The sequence below is a fragment of the Lytechinus pictus genome, chromosome 7, assembly GCF_037042905.1.
Source record: "Lytechinus pictus isolate F3 Inbred chromosome 7, Lp3.0, whole genome shotgun sequence".
In the NCBI taxonomy this organism is placed as follows: Eukaryota; Metazoa; Echinodermata; class Echinoidea; order Temnopleuroida; family Toxopneustidae; genus Lytechinus; species Lytechinus pictus.
Genome location: NC_087251.1, coordinates 38,362,728 through 38,380,089, shown reverse-complemented (window position 1 = coordinate 38,380,089; position 17,362 = coordinate 38,362,728). Strand labels below are relative to the sequence as shown.

The window sequence follows — 17,362 nt, the reverse complement described above, 5'->3', positions numbered from 1 at the left end:
GCCATGGTAACTTGCATGGAATCCTTGATTTCGATTGGCTGTTGATCATCGTTACATCAGTATTGGAGACTTTTCAATATACGCAGTAAGTTAAACGTAATTCATAATGGTGGTGATTTTTTACCTGATTGCTAAGAAAGCATGAATACTTGTAAGAAAGCAACCAGAGGACTGACGGCTTAAGGTCCTCTCCGAGGGACCTGGTAATGATTAATGCAGAGATGCCAACTTTTGGAAATCAGAATTAGGGAGGATTTGCAACCGACACCAAATTATGTGCTTGTAGCGCACATCTCGAGCGCGGAGTGCTCAACCCTTGCGGCCGGGGTCCAGGGCCCGCCTTAGGGCCCTGGAAGCTCTGGGTTTCTAGATGCTCTCTGGAGCAATCTGACCTTTATTTTGGAGCATTTCACATGTTTTTAAAAAAACATTGTTCCCACTTTTTTAACATAAAAATAAAAGAAAAATATCAAATTATATGCATTTTTACATGTAAAAAAAATGAGGGGACAATAGAAGAAAAGTACCTGTTCAACAATAATAATGAGGAATTATCCTCTTTATTATTATTAAAGCGCGGATAACGTCTTCCTCCTCGCTGGTCCCTTGCTTGGTGAAATAAGTCAACAGGGTACTAGTGGAGCTCGAAGATCTCGTCTTCGCAATGTCCGTATGCCGTTTGCTCCCTACGTGCTTCCGAATATCATCACGACCTCCGTGCTCAACTGAAATGTCCACGCTGCAAATTGTGCAAAATGCATGGTAAATTCCTCTTTCCGACTTCCGAATACACGGGTACTGGAGACTGTATTCAGTCTTATACTTCTGAGACCATTTCTTGGTCTTCTTTTGTTGATTTTCCGCCATTTCGTGTCAATATCAACCCATCAATACGCCAAAATCACACACCGATATTCCACCGCACGACTCGACAAATCCAGCGGCCGCGAGCGCACACGCCTCGCGAAGCTAGCCGGGCCTACCAGCCTGGTGCACAGTGGATTCCCGTTGGGCATATCACATGCACCAGCTTTTTGCTGCTCCTTATTTGTCTGCCTTTCACACAGAATTTAGTAGCAGCGAACGTAATGGAGTTACTACATGCTAAAGTTAGCAGACGATACATGTACTTCCGATCCAATTTGATCAATGCAAAAAAATCGTAATTTCGGGAGGATAAGGATGGTAATCGTAAGGGTGGGAGTTGGGATGAATTTTCGGGAGCCTCCCAATGAAATCGGGAGGGTTGGCATCTCTGTTAATGCCTTACCGAAGGGCACTAGCGCACCAAGTGGGAATCGAACCCGGGTCATCGGAATCCGAAACCCCCGCTCTACCGACTGAGCTATCGCACCTCCAGGAAATCTGAATACACCATGGGTTCAACCGGTGGTTTTCAAAACTAACTTTGTGAATTCAGGCCATAGTGTCCTTTGGAGTGAATACATGATGTATATATTGAAAGCTGGGCTCTACAACAACAAGCGCAGTGATTGATCGTAGAACATTCTTGCACAAAAGATTGCATTGACTACAATGTACTATCATTGGTGAAAATCGATCACACCATCAATCGTTAAGCTTTGTGATACAGGATTCTGTACATACCAAGACACCCATACCAGGGTCATCCAGAACACAGAACTCCTCGTCGTTGTAGAACCCGTCTGGCTCGGTCCAGCTACCACCGCTCCCAGAGGACATGCCCACGGACACCGGACTGCTCCCCGGAGGGCTGATGTCAATCAGGACTTCGACGTCGTCATCTTCCTCCTCTTTGACCTCCTCGTCCACCAAGCCGTTGTCTTCGTCGGGGAACAGAAACATTTCCGCCCCGCTGTCTTGCTTCAGGGTGCAGGGAATGTGTACAACATGATCTGGTGATGAAGAAAGATTGAAGTGTTTCTTAATCTACTTTGATATCAATAGTATTCAGCAATTATCAAGAATTTTATGTACAGTGCATCCAAGAAATTAAAAGAAAACTGACTTTCTCAGAATTTTTTTTCTGAGTGAAGGCAAATAAATTTTGGTATTTAATTTACATCATCATTAAAGGAGAATGAAACCCTTGAAACCAGCTGAATCCATATCAAAGAGAAAAAAAAAATGAATGAATAATAAGAAAGTTATGAGCATTTGAATATTGAGATCACTAATGCCATGTAGATCCTCCTATTGGCAATGCGACCAAGATCTGTGATGTCACACACGTACAACTCCCTCATTACTTTAGTACATATTTCACTTACATTCTCACTTTTATAGAGTCTATCTCAAGGTGAGGTGTTCTCTTTATGAGAGGACAAGTACAGAGGTTTCACAACATTATATCATTGATGAATCGTTTGTCATATGATTAGAATTAGCAAAAAGAGATGTTTTGGGGTATATTTTCAGTGTCCAAAAGGGGAAGGTTGTTCATCTGTGACATCATAGATCTTGGTCGCATTGCCAATAGGAGGATCTCCATAGCATTAGTGATCTCGACATTCAAATGCTCATAACTCTTCTATTGCTAGTCCTATTTTACTCTAACTTTTGTTGATCTTATTCTTTGATTTTTCTGCTTTCACAAAAGCTAACTTGCTCCAAGAGTTTCATTCTCCTTTAAGTAAAGTTTTTCTTGATTTTGATATCTAATAAGTGTAGGCATCAATTTAATTTCTGTCAAACAACTAATTTCGACAGGTTTCAGAAAATTATCACAAGGTTATCAAAATGAAACTTTTTTCAGTGACTTCCAAATCAAAATAAAACATATTTTTAATCATATTATCGTTCATTCAACTTGAACTGAATATGCAAGTGAATTACAAGTGTCAATACTACATATACAGTATATCTTCAACAGCCTGTAGCTCCTGTAATGGATCATAAAGATTTACCTTTGTTTTGAGGTGAGTTATGAGGAGACGGTGAATCGCCATTGAGTTCTCTCATAGCTTCTTCCATCAGTTGTTTCATCTGATCAGAGTGGGTATGAGAGACGGGACTGTCTCCTTTATTTGGTATAGGAGATGATGACTCCTACGATGAAATAAAATGCATATGTCTCTTAATAACCGGTGTATTTATTTTAACAATGTCAGTCAGTCAGTTAGTCAGAAGTCTAAAGTTTGAAATCTGGTTTCGTCCCTGTTAAAATTGATGACTGGACTCACCTCCTAATCATGGCAATGGTTAAGTTTAATGTCTATCCACAGTTAGCCAAATGCGAAACTAGCCTCTAAAAGTATATATTTGATTTATGGGCAAATGTAGTTAAATATACTGTCAAGACTGTATTTCAATGAGATGAACAATATTTTCTATGGTGGTAAGAAGCAAAAACTTGTACTCTATTTGATATTCTTTTCTTCTGATAGTTTGTTTCATAAAACAAATCAATAAGAAATATAAATTCAAGAAATTTGGGTTTTGGCCAATCAAATTACCCCATTTCAGCAGCTTATAACAGTATCTTACAACTGCGGACTGATATCAAATTTTATGAAACATTGCTCTGAGGCCCAATGCAGGTTGCAAACACAAAATCCTGAGATTAAATTCAACTTCATTTCATGCCAACCCCCAAAAGCATGCAATTGTATACGTGACATATGTTTGTCTTTTTCGAGTTGTGATCAAATTCAACTCTTTCTGCTACAGGCCCATGGGAAGAACCGCATGAAAATTTATCGGTGATTTTCACAGAGTAATTTGATCTCGGCCAATCAGATACAAAGAGTCGCAATAGCTTATAATAATAATATAGGATTTGTGTAGCGCAGGTATCCACCTTGCTAGGTGCTCAAGGCACTCCTATATTACCCCGGCTAAACTAGTCTACTGATTCTGGTGCGCACAGCTTTTTGAGGAATTACTTCCTGCCGGTACCCATTTACCTCAACTGGGTCGAGTGCAGCACAATGTGGATAAATTTCTTGCTGAAGGAAAATACCCCATGGCTAGGATTCGAACTCACGACCCTCTGTTTGAAAGGTGAGAGTCAGAACCACTAGACCACGACGTGCCCACGCTTATAAAAATAGTGAAATTAGTGGAATTACTGACTAATTAGTGAAATTACTGACAAATATACATTCAGCCAATCAGATGCAACAACTTGCTGGAGCTCAAATCAACAGTCAGTGAAAATCATGGGCTATTTGTTTCATGAAATGAACCCCTTTACCTTACCTCAGGAGGGCTCTCTACTTGCTGCGTTGTACTGCTTCCTCTCGTCACCTGATGATCTGGGCTACATCCTTCGTCACCGTCAGACGACAGGTAGAGTAGCAGTCTTGCGAGGGCACTGCAGGAGTCGGCACAGGTTCGGATGTGAACCACATTGTTACTGACCTTCAACTCAGTCTTGGGATTCTGAGCATCAAGCAAAAAAAAAAATGCAAAGATTAATTAATGTATTGATTTGGATAATGAGGGAAATCATGTTTGTTTCAAAATATCTTAAATATCAAGAAAAAACACCAACAATAAACCACACACCAAATATCAATTACAATGATAAAAATAATTACTTTTAATACATCAAATGTTATGGGGGAAATCTTTTGTCCCCGCCTTTCGTTCAATTTTCCCTTAATGTAGATTCGGTTCCCTTAACGTAACCCGCTGTACTGTTGAAGAAATAAACCTATTGTTCTCCTGGGGTTTTCGTCCAACATCAATTCTTCTTTAATATGGTAGGCTTTAGGGAAATAATAACAATAATCCTTTTCTCACCTTCCCTTCATGGGTGCTCAGTCTGAGAGAAAGCTCTAACATACCAAGATCTACAACACTCACATAATCTAAAACAAAGGAGAATATAAAACATGAATTAATCTTATCTTCGGACCCGAGGACCGCCCACACAGGTCTGGTCACAACTGCAAGGCTCATCTCTACTGTGCAAAGTCAACTATGTTGTGTAAATGATGGCATCATTTAAGTATGAAATGTCTATATATTCCACTATTAAGTGGTCCATATACTTTAAACAAATTATGTAACCACTCTATATTGAATATTTTTTACAGGAGAAACATATATATTTATATCAAACTGAATAATGTAAATTATATGAAGTCAATGCAATGTAAAATATTGCTGTCTAGAAAAAAAAACAACCCAGAAGTTGTATATTGATATCTTAATTGTGTATACAATTTGTTAATGTAGGGGGAATGGACATTATATGGAATGATGTGTAGTGATATAGGTAACCTCAATCAAAAGTTCTAAACGAGTAGTACTGGCGATATTTCCTCAATTATGGTCTCGGCAATGACAATATTTCAGATTTGTTATCTTTTTAATTTCATATTACATCAATCTCACTCCACTTGCCTCGTTTCAGATTCACTTTGGTCTCATTGCACTTTTCAGATATATACAATGCAGCATCATCTATGAGAAATCTGAAATAGAAAACACATAACCAGTGCATCTATTAATTACGTGAGAATAGGTCATTTGCAACACATAATGCAGCATTACAATAACTTCAATCAAAAGACGAGCCACTTTAATAATAAAATTCTGCTTTTATAATGCGCTAAATACATCAGGAGGGCGTCTCTAACTGCTAGATTGCTTGCAGAAAAGTATGCCCTTTCTCCACTCAATGTGGAGCATTCAAAAAATTTACCAATTTCAGAAATGTTTAGGGTTTTACATATCCAACAACTCCATGTGGTCTAGTGTTGGAGCATGCGACTCATGAATAAAAAGTTGTGAGTTCAAATCCCCGCTTGACCATTATCTCCATTTTAATAAACCAAAAGGCCAGAGGGCAATATCTATCTATAAGGTCAGCCAATATGACTGATTAACTTAGATGTAAAATGTTTCCTATGTAATTGGTTGTACCAGCTTGGCATTGATGTGTTGGAATGGTACTGTGTCGAGTTCCTATGGGACTTATTTCAACAGAAACCTAAACAATGTTCATGTGACTGGGTACATGAGACTCACCTGAGTAATGATTCCTTAGCTTCATAAACCAGGTTACTTGATATACTTAAAGACTCTAGTAAGATGAAAGACTTCAACGGTAAGTACAAAGGCCTGGAATGACAAAAGAACAGCCAACATTACAGAAAAAGTGTAGTGTATGAAGGAAACTCATGCTCTATAGGTTCCATGACATGTGCTCCTGCGACAATTGCTCCGCTCTAAATTCCACACACTAATCGAATGACCAGCTTCAACCCTGGATTAAACACTATACCCTACCCTAAACCTAACATAAAACCCTATTGCAACCCCTAACCCTACATCTTAGCAAAATTAAGCCCGGAGCAATTGTCGTAGGAGCGAATGCAGTGTCACTGCTCCATATGCCATCTTGCTGCAATACTCTAACTGGGGGCCGTTTCATAAAGCTGTTTTTAAGTTAAAAGCAACTTTAAGAATGACTGGTGATCCTTTTTTATGATCCTTTCTTATGCGCTAAACCATCGCCAATTCAATATACCACTTACCGCAAGAAGGGATCACCAGTCATTCTTAAAGTCGCGCTTAACTTACGAACAGCTTTATGAAACACCCACCTGGAATGACTAAATAGCAGGTACCATACATGTAGTCATAAATCTAGTTATCACCTAATTATGTAACATGGCCTATACAACTCAGTGGCGGATACACAACTTTGGAATTGAGTGAGGAGGCATGCACCCCTTGCACCACGATCTGCCACTGGAAACTAGACTTATACGGGCCCAAGTGCAGATGCTTGATTTTGTACTAGTAACACATATGAGAGCAAACAGGATGGCAGATGCCATCTAGCTCTCTGAGGAAATTCTTATATTTACAATAAAGATATTAACAAAATGTAAAACATCACAAACAGTTTGATCCCGTACCTGTAATCCAGACCGCAGCCCCAGAAGTGGGCATGAAGCTGGGTGACAACAGCAGGCATATCATAACCCATGATCTGTTCATCTATCACATCAAAGAAATCTCCTAACTGGGTACACCAATGGTACTCCGGCTGACACATGTAGTGACGAAGGGTCGCCCCCCGCACCGCTATTGCACAATCTGACGTCTGTATCAAGAAAAATATGGAAAAGAAACAAAGCCGTAAATCCGACTAAAGTTGAAAAAGTGGCATCTCTGAAATGTTGCTGAGAAACGAAAATCTACTGTACACCAATGGTACTCTGGCTGACACTTGTAGTGACGAAGGGTGGCCCCCTGCACCACTCTTGCACAATCTGACGTCTGTATGAGGGGGAAAATATGGAAGAAAGTATTAGGTGTATTCATTCAATTTTCTTGAATTAGACCAATGAGAGCTTCAGATGAGTTTCAAAACTTGGCCATACTAGTGAGGATCTAGAAGAACCCGGTACAGAGGTATGCCTGGTTCAATCTCACCGGGTGACAAGTTATTTTCAATGCAATAATCATGATACTATTCCAACATGTGCTTATATATGTTTTTTAATTTTTCAGTGAAGATTTCACCGAGTTTAGATGCGGAGACTTACCAGATGTATATTTGTTATGATAAAGTAACCATTAACCTAAATTCTACAGTCATTTTTATGAAATTACTTATTGCTGCAACTACTTGAGATAAGCTTTCAATACATGGCAAGCCAAAGGACAAGGTGATGGCTGTTGCCTTCTTAACCCATACTCCCTCTAGGCATGGATCATACCAGATAAGCAAAGATAACTCACCTTCACATTACCTACAGGATCAAAGGAGTTCTTCATGGCCAGGGACACCATATGCAGGCTGTTCCCCCCTTTGCCTACACTCCCTCCAGTCTTTGTGGAGACCCCATCGTCTGAGAGATAGAGACAGCACTTCATGTGGTCTGGAGGGGACAGTCTGGTGCTGTCCAGAGACTCCCGGAAGGGGTGAGTTACACAACCTACACAGCCATCACATGAAAATATTCAAATCATAATGTTATACTTCTCCTGCTGGTCAAAAATTTCTATTATCTGGGCATCAACTTATTTTTTCTCAAAAACTGGTAATCAATGTTGTCACAATCTACATTTCAATCAAAGATGGATGTTGCAGCCTTTCCATAATTAACTATATAAGTATTGAAATTAACAGTTGCCTACAAATTAACATCACCTGAAACCAATTTATTTACAATAAACATCTTTCAAGATTGACTGTCCAAGTTCTGTGATCAGTTTTGCACTGCTAACTATGTAAGGCTTACTTCCAATGTATGGCACACAGAAAAAAAAATAACGTGAAAACATATCCGATTTTATTTCATTTTTCAGATCAAATTTAAGGAAAGAAATATCTTTATTTCAATATACATTAACCTTACTGGAATTTAAACTTACATATTTTATTCTTGATTAATCATCATTTAAGAAATTCCAACAATAATAATAATATGTCCATTTATATAGCGCAGTTACTATGTGCATATACTCAACTGCGCTTTGATACTTGGTATCATATTATTACCCCGGCTGTAGCTAAGCCGCCATATTAATAGGCGCTAAAGCGTTCAAGGAATAAATCCTACCTGGTACCCATTCACCTCATCTGGGTCGAGTGCAGCACAATGTGGATAAATTTCTTGCCGAAGGAAATTACGCAATTGCTGGGATTTGAACCCATGACCCTCTGTTTCAAAGTCCGGAGACTAATCCACTGGGCCACAACATTCCAACAATATAGGGTTAAGGATCACTGAACAATTCTAGCTTAACAGTGTCATCAGGATGTTTTGAAATGAAAAACAAAAATGTTCTCTGATGATGATGACAAGACAGGGTGGTAGAGGGCATAAGTATGGAAGTATTTTGATATTATTCATTATGAGGTTGGACTTATAATACAAACAGCTTTTGGGAGTACTTACCGTCATGGTAAAGAGCTACTCTGTTTGCTTGAAGGCTGAGGTAACTCTCATTGTCATTCCCTTTATAAGCGGTTACAGCGAACAAACAACCATCTTCCACCTCCAGAAGACATTCCCCATGTTCATTCTCACTAACAGTACCATCAGGATTCTAGAATCATTACAGAATAGTGAGATAATTTTCATTTCCTTTATAAGCGGTTACAGCAAACAGGCAACAATCTTCGACCTCAAGAAAACAATCCCCACGTTCAATATCACTAACGGTACCATCAGAATTCTAAAATCATTAAAGTATAGTCAATTTAAGATTAAAATCTCACAGCATATCATTTCTGCATAAATACTCAGTGATTGTTAGGTCTTCTATGGAATAAATGACATCTTTAGCAACTATTACAAAATATTGTAGGTATTGAAAAAAAAGACATAGAATCTTAATTCGGCACAAATAAACATATTTCCCACATTGGATCCTTTGGAAGAGCTGGAAACAGTACCATAAATCTTATGAATACCAAAACATGAATACTAAAAGCATGAAGTAATCTTAAAAGTATTTTACTACTGAAAGGTAGGACACATTCAGCCACCTACTTGAACCTAGATGAATGTTCTAATGGTCAATCAAGGACATGACCACTGGTCCTACATTCCACCAGACCACTCACCTTGATCGGCATACCCATGGTCAGTTTACCATGGTTCATATTCAGGGTAAAGGACATGTAATGTTGACCACTGGTCCTTTCTGCTATCTGACCGCCGTGCTTTGACCGATGGGATTTTGAATTCATTGACGATGAGTTGTGATCGTAGACAGAATAGAACTGAAGGCTGTCCGGCTCCTCATCTTCGTCCGACTCAGAATCTAGATCCATGAAGTAAAATAGATCAATGATGGCATCTTATACTGGGGCCCATAAAACTTGTTATAACAAAATTGCAATAACAGTTAAAAGCTACTGAAAACCTTCAATCTGATTGGTTGATTGTAAACTTGTTATGAAAATTGTGCATTTGATATATTTCAACAGCCTTTACAAAACAGGACCTTTGTGTTTCTATCATTTCTGGGTCCTATTGCATAGATGATATGATAAAATCGTGATATGGATCCTAATCAAACGATTGGCTGAATTCTATCATGTGACTAGTCATTTACTTTAGCTAAATTTACTAATGACTTGTACTACGACAAATCCTATTGACCAGTAATGGTTTTGAGCTGAAGACTAGTTATAAAAAAAAAAAAAAAAAAAAACCAGGATCCACATCACTATTTTATAAAACAAATAATACACGTCATTTTGTACGGGCATTACAATAATTATCCAGGCTTGTTGGTTTCGAAACAGCTCAGGCTTGTGATATTGAGTTCATATGGATGGACAGATGTACAACCTGAAATCAAACCATCTCTTGTTGCTTCCTCAAACAGTTCTTTAGTTATCATGAGAAAACGATACTTTTGGGTATATAGTGACCGCTGTGACCTTTGACCTCGATACCCTAACCTTGATTGGATCATCATCACTCTCATATGCAAACTTGGACCAAGTTTGAAATTGATCCCGCGATTGGTTGTTTAGTTATCGCAACAACGAAAATGGTACAGATGGAAGGATGAAACATTGAGGAAGTTGGCTTTGTAACAGCACTAACTCAAATAGGTGACTCTAGTTCTCGCGATTGACAATAACCAAAAAGTTCCCGACTGTAGCATATGACATGAATTTGCCATTCACTTTGTGCACTCAACTAGAAATTCTGCTTCTTGTTCAGTGATGTGTGACCCAACAACTTCCAGTCTTACTTGTACTGTAGCTTGCGCTAGTCTAGTTGCATCTGCTTTCGCACCACATTCTTAATCTCTTCTTACATCTCTTCAAGGAGGGATCATTGAAAAACTTGCTACTCGTGCTATTCCTCTTGCTGTATACTATTCTTACCTTCAAGCTACCAGGGCCCCGTCTTACAAAGAGTTACGACTGATCCAATCAATCGTAACTCTATGGAAATCCATCAGTGTCACAATTTTTTCTACAGGAAATTTGCAAAATATTCTTCGTAAACAAAGGAGAACACACCAAATTGTCAAGAAATCAATGAATTTATGGATATGCATTCATATGTAGATAATTTTTTAAAGCAAACATGCATTTTATATGTTGACTTTGCTGGCTTTCCATAGTTGCGATTGATCGAGTCAATCGCAACTCTTTGTAAGATGGGGCCCTGAAGTTACTGGGTCACACAAGTAAACCACATGAGCTCCATCTGGGAAATCTTTGGTTAATGTCGACGAGAATTCTTTAGGCAACCCTTGAAACCTGGTTTGATTTATAACCTTTACTCACCAAACTGAAGACCTGACTTGCACATGCCGAACCTCTCGGCTACACTACTCCCAGCCAGCTGGGTAGCTAGATCCAAACCACCTGACCCTTGATAGTATCGACTATCTATGGGATCCCTTGGGGTTGGAGCAGTCGGCTGCCATAGCAACATGTCATTGGCAAACCTACATAGCAATAATAAGTTTATTTGTAAATAAATATTAAAAAATCTCTTTTTCCATATTTTAAAAAACAAATATTTGTTGAAAATGAAAAAAAAATCACAATCCCTTTCATTACTTACTAGACTCATTGATGGTTAAGTCAGAATAGAAAAAAACCCTACTGAATACAGACAAATTTCAACCCACCCAAAGTAAACAAAGTAACTATCTCTATGTTTTATGTTGTTTGGAAATGTGTATAGGCATTTATGTGCTATATACCATACGTAAATTGCATAGGCATTTTATGTGCTATATTCCATACATGAATTCTTTAACTAGGACAATTATCAAGATTATAAGGCAATCATATAATATACCTGTTATAGAGTATTTCTAAGAAGTCTTTGCTCTCTAATAACACATTGATCCTTGGTATATTGAGTTCAAACACTAGTCTTGATTTGGGTATCGTCTTTTTCATGAAATCTCTCATCTCTTCTTGGTCCCCTGGCATCACCATCTAGAAAAAACAAAACAATGATAATATATAGCATGAAAACCACACTGTTGAGTGCTTGAAATGACTTAAGTATTGAGGAGTAAATAAAAAAATTCTGAAAAAGGTTTTGGAAAATTTGACAGAGATAAAATTTTTGATGTCTTCAAGAAGGGTTAGATCAGTATGGGAGAGATGGAGTGCTTTGCATATTCCACTACATCGCTTTGTCACCTGGAATACAAATGAGTCAATGTTATAAGCTTGTATTACAAACTGTGGATACATTAATCATATGAGTAAACTTGATCCAGAAATGGCCGAAATATTTATCAAAAACATTGTCTGTCTTGGTATTGGCATCATTCATATAACTTCATACACCAGCACACATGCATGTACAATAGGAATTTCATTTACTGCATATACAATGGAAGTGATGTGTGTTTTAATGCTGAGCTCATGTGTGTGGAGGCATCTTATATATGATTAACATCCATTCTATGAAAGAAGGACTTTGGAAAGTCTGTGAAGACTTTCCACCCCCCCCTCCCGATGATCATAACACACTGACCTGCTCGCTCTCGTACATGACTTTCTTTGAACTGAAAGGCGATGGTTCTGTTTCTTGCTGCTGGAAGTAACTCTTATCCCATGATATGTTTAGATCAGGACCAGCTGGGCTTATCTCTTGGTCCTCTTCCAACACGGAAGGCTGCATGACAGGGCTAACAACCACCAGTAATCTGAACACACATAGGTGAGAGAGAGACTATGTTAGGCTTTTGTATTTAATGATATCACTTCACTGCTTGGTCTGGAGAATTTTTTTTTCATCACACTCAATCAATCCATGTTACAAACTCCTCTGAACAGGTAACCAGATCAAATGTACCTAAAATGATGATCATTATCATTATCATCATTTCATCATCGTCGTTGTCATCATCATCATCATCATCACTGTTATCATCAAAGGGGAATTCCCCCAAATACATTAACAAAGTGCTTTAGAAATATTCTAAAGTCACATTATTCAAGAAAAATAGAATTTAGATGATATTAAGCTGGGGAAAAAAGTAAACAAAACTGTACATGAGACTAATTGAGAATCAATATATTTTTAACTGAACACAAAAAGCTACATGATGAGTAAAACAGCAATACAACTGAATCGTTTCAATCAACTAAAATCACAAGAAGGAACTAAATTATTACCAAAAAAGAATAAGTGGAATATCATCTCTAACATACCTTGGCCAGTTGAAGGTCTTGTCTGAGTTGCATGAATTATCTGGCCGGCCTTCACTCACTTTCACAAAGGGGATTGGTGCTTCATCTGGCTTTAACTTCACAGAGGCTGTTGAGATGGTATTTCAAAATAGTGTTGGACAGTATCAAGAATGAAGAGAGGAGTGTTTCACAAAGCAAATAGTCAGTGATTTTCGCTGACTAATTTGTCCTCAGCCAATCAGATGCACGAATTATGGTAGCTTATAACAATAGTCTGTGACAATCACTGACTATTTGTTTCAATGACTATTTGATCTCCAAAGAAAATTTTTTCTTCTATTCTACATCCAATTAACCTATTGGGGCAGGTTTTTTCCTGGATTATTTAATTTAATTTTCATCTCATAAAAACATGACTGATGTTGCATAATCATCAATAAAACCAAAGGAAATAGATGTTAAACAAAAATACATCCTTTATCCTGCATTTTCTTAAGGCCACCGCACACCTTACGACTGTTCGCGATCCGATTTTGGAACAAATCGCACTTTGCTCATTTTCTGAAAATGTGAATGGAACATATCATTTTATTTGAGGTTAATATTAAATGAAAGAATACTAATATAACCATTTTGAAAGATTGCAAACCTTTATTTTGGAGTAAAGGCCAAATTAGTTTCAAATCATAGCCAATCGTACGACTGCTATGACGTCATTACGACTAGATATTAAATTCGCTTTTATTATAAGAAGGATGATAGCATAGTCACAGATTTGGACATACGTATTCCTACGATGATTTAGAACATTACACATTAAAATATTTTAAGTCTCAATATTAGCATCAAATTCTACAACATTTTATTCTGAGATCAGGTCGCAGACCAATCGTAAGGTGTGCGGTCGCCTTTAGAAATAGTGTCCCTCTCCATTACTTTCATATCTGTCCAAATCATTGTAAGTGCAGATGTTGGACTTACATTTGATTTCCCTAGCTTTGACAAGAAACTTCTGTTGGGTCTTGTTATCTCTGATAGCGCAATTAAACTCTCCTTCCGTGATTTGTACGAGGAGTATCTCATCACGCAACGATCTCCTCCACCAAGCCACCTCACTTAATCCTCTAAGATCAGGAATGGGAAACCTACAAAGAAATCATCCATACAGAATAAAAATTAAGCTATTTTGAAAATTTTCATAAAATAGTTGACCTTTTGGAATATCTGACCACAATTTTTCTCAATTCTAACTTCACTTCTAACTCCTCAAGCCACAATAATTTGAGAGCATTCCAACTTTTGGACGATTTCATAAAATAATCAACCTTTCTAGATGTCCAACAACCTTTTTGCTTCATTCTAACTTCACTTTATGAACTCCTCATGATAATTTTAGAGCATTACAATCTTTCATATGACCTAGAAAACAGAGACAAATCACTTCAAGACAAGTCCCATACAAAGGGGGCCAGACATACACATTTTAAAATGTTATCTACATATTGCCTCAATGGCACATGTAATAATAAAACATCACTCCATAAAACAGAAGTAGAAATCCCTAAAATGCACATTATAATAACAATATTCTTCAAATTTCTATAAACATAAATGAGTAAATACAGAGGTTTACTTCACAGCATCCCTCTTCCCGACCTTACATATAGGACCCAACTTTGTGAATTCATACATACAAACACTTGGGTGGTCATTTGATTGAATTCTATTCAAACTCGTTGAGATTGTCACTACAACTGGCATTTAAATTTATTTCATTCAACACAGGTCCCACCTTACCTCAGTGCTATGACAGTAGACAAACAGGTCACACTAATATTAGTCTGCAGGTCAGACCCACTTGGTGAATCATCTAATGCTTGTCTGAAAAACGCTTGTTTATTCTGCAAAAAAATAAAATATAAAAAGGTTTGCTTAGTGTCAAGAAATTCTTCACCAACCTTCATCTAGCATTGCCTGAATTTTTTTCAATTGTGAAGAAAAAAAAATTATTGTCAAATGCCAACAAATTATTCTTCAACCTTCATCCTTTTATACAGTGCTTGTCTAAAAATGCTTTATTTTGCAAAAATGAAAAACAATGTTTTATTGTCAAATGTCAAGGATTTTATCATCCACCATGATCACCCTTCAATAAGAATTGATCATACACTCCCAGGGTGTACCTCCTCCTTTGTGATTTATTTTGTTCAGACTTTTATTCAAAGGTAGAAAATCATAAATCATATGAAGCATAGACATTCATTACACCAAAATTTACGATAAAATACTTTAAGAACATTAATACATCATTTGAATGTTCCACTTTAATAAATTAGCTTTATTTTCAAGAAGTCAAAATAACATTCATGTATCTAATATTTATTTTCGCATGCACAAATGTTTTTCACATAAGTAAGAAAGTCATAAAATCATTCTAAAAAAATGTTCAACTGTGCTACATTTTTATGACACCAAAATTTATGAGACGCATTTTACGATGACATTTCAAGAAAACAAACAAGTGAAGGAAAACACCTTGGAAACTGAGAGACGAACTAAAGTAACTCTGCAACCGATCACTTATGTGTGCAGCCCCTAGATTTTGGAAAAGATATCCACTTTAAATAAGGAAAACATCCTCTCTACAGAATTTCAAATCACATTAAAACACTCTGTGTTCATTTAGAATATCATATGATCTCAGAGCTCATGCAGCACAAGAGAATATATTGATATAATCACTGCACTTTACAAATTACAGGCTAAACTTTGTAAACTTTGCTTTGACTTTACAAATCTGAGCTGCAAGGTCCTCTTTGTCACCCGTGTCTGTGATATGTTGTAAAAAAGAACCCCAAAAGTCATTATCTAGTGCTTCAATAAAGTGAAAAATAAAGAGACCAGAAATATCATTCCAACATTATTACATATACTGCATTTGTTGCGATTAGACTCCCCAAGAGACTCATTAAATGATAATTTTTAAGTTACAGATACCTTAATGTCTGCATGAATCTGATTTAGTTTTTTCTTCCCAGGTGTTTGCTTTTTAATCCGTATGAACAAAATTAAATACAACACACCTCAAACAATGGAATTTTTAAAATAATAACAACAAAGTCTTTAATATTATTTATGTAGATACATACCAGACTAGTATTCGCTTGCATAGAGTGATACATTCTTTGACCAGATGAATCCATGCCATAGGAAGGCTGGGGATGGAGCAAGGTGTAAAGACGATCGACGAGAGAGATATCCACTTCACATTGCACCACGCCCAGTTCTATGCTGACGTCAAGAGTCGGCTTCACTATATGTCTTCTCTTGCTGGTCTGATGAATAGAAACATATATCGAAACAATTCTTAAAGATTACAATCACCTTTAAGAATAAACTCTGTTACTGGTAACACCAGAAAATGAAATGTACACAAAATTGAATAAAACTTACATAGATTTATAAAAACTATAAATAAATTACATCTGCCAAACGATTTTCAGGAAAATGTAAATGTGTATGTTAAACTACAGAGTTATGAGCAAATGAAGATAAGATTATGTACTGAAAAATGCTTGCCCGTTTATAGCGTGGTCCCACATGATCTTTACTGTGTTTGCTACACCACGAAAAGCATGTGGTAATGAAATGAACTCTAAGAAGCATGAAATACTTCAATTAAACTTTGTTGTTCTGTCATATAATAAACACTTTAAAATTGCTTCCAACCATTTTTATTTCAAAATTAGATTTCTATACTAGAACTCAAACATAGCTTTAACTGGATAGTGTAGTATATATTTGAATGGGCATACATTATATATCACTCAATAATCATTATTCTAAAGTTATTACTTGCCAGCCTTGTTTCTGTTAACCATTTCTTGATTTTAATTGATGGTTCTTACTCACAGTGTATCAGTGGTCATAATCATTCTGTTTCACAGTACTGATAATGGATTTGAGAAGGAAAATGTCACTGTGACAACCCTTTTTTGCAACAACAAAAATACATCGTTTATCCTGATATCATGATCAGTAATCTTTATTGTCCTTTCAAGAGAAAATACATGTGTATGATTAAATATCACTTTATTCATTTATTTATTTGATTTATTTCAAAATGGTAGCTCTATTATGTTGTTTTCTAAAGAAGTCCTTCAAAATAACAAAATCGGAAAACATATATTTCAATACAAACTGTTTGCTTATGAAACTTACAAAATTATCTTACATACACAACAGTGTCTGCATTGTAATAAGCAATTTACACCAGTT

General features: G+C 36.9%; 1 protein-coding gene across 1 annotated transcript in view; it reads right to left on the bottom strand.

The window, feature by feature from the left end:
* Positions 1 to 17,362, bottom strand: part of LOC129265198 (autophagy-related protein 2 homolog B-like) — an 81,662-nt gene that overhangs the window by 17,812 nt on the left and 46,488 nt on the right. The window contains exons 15-31 of the mRNA XM_064101505.1: positions 16,234 to 16,419; positions 14,882 to 14,985; positions 14,066 to 14,229; positions 13,106 to 13,211; positions 12,426 to 12,597; positions 11,733 to 11,875; positions 11,210 to 11,373; positions 9,521 to 9,720; positions 8,850 to 9,000; positions 7,687 to 7,883; positions 6,858 to 7,045; positions 5,962 to 6,054; positions 5,335 to 5,405; positions 4,729 to 4,796; positions 4,183 to 4,365; positions 2,889 to 3,030; positions 1,609 to 1,877 (exon numbers count right to left, since the gene is read on the bottom strand). Of these exons, the coding sequence (XP_063957575.1) occupies positions 1,609 to 1,877; positions 2,889 to 3,030; positions 4,183 to 4,365; positions 4,729 to 4,796; positions 5,335 to 5,405; positions 5,962 to 6,054; positions 6,858 to 7,045; positions 7,687 to 7,883; positions 8,850 to 9,000; positions 9,521 to 9,720; positions 11,210 to 11,373; positions 11,733 to 11,875; positions 12,426 to 12,597; positions 13,106 to 13,211; positions 14,066 to 14,229; positions 14,882 to 14,985; positions 16,234 to 16,419 (2,601 nt within the window). The remainder of the gene's footprint in view (positions 1 to 1,608; positions 1,878 to 2,888; positions 3,031 to 4,182; positions 4,366 to 4,728; positions 4,797 to 5,334; positions 5,406 to 5,961; positions 6,055 to 6,857; positions 7,046 to 7,686; positions 7,884 to 8,849; positions 9,001 to 9,520; positions 9,721 to 11,209; positions 11,374 to 11,732; positions 11,876 to 12,425; positions 12,598 to 13,105; positions 13,212 to 14,065; positions 14,230 to 14,881; positions 14,986 to 16,233; positions 16,420 to 17,362) is intronic.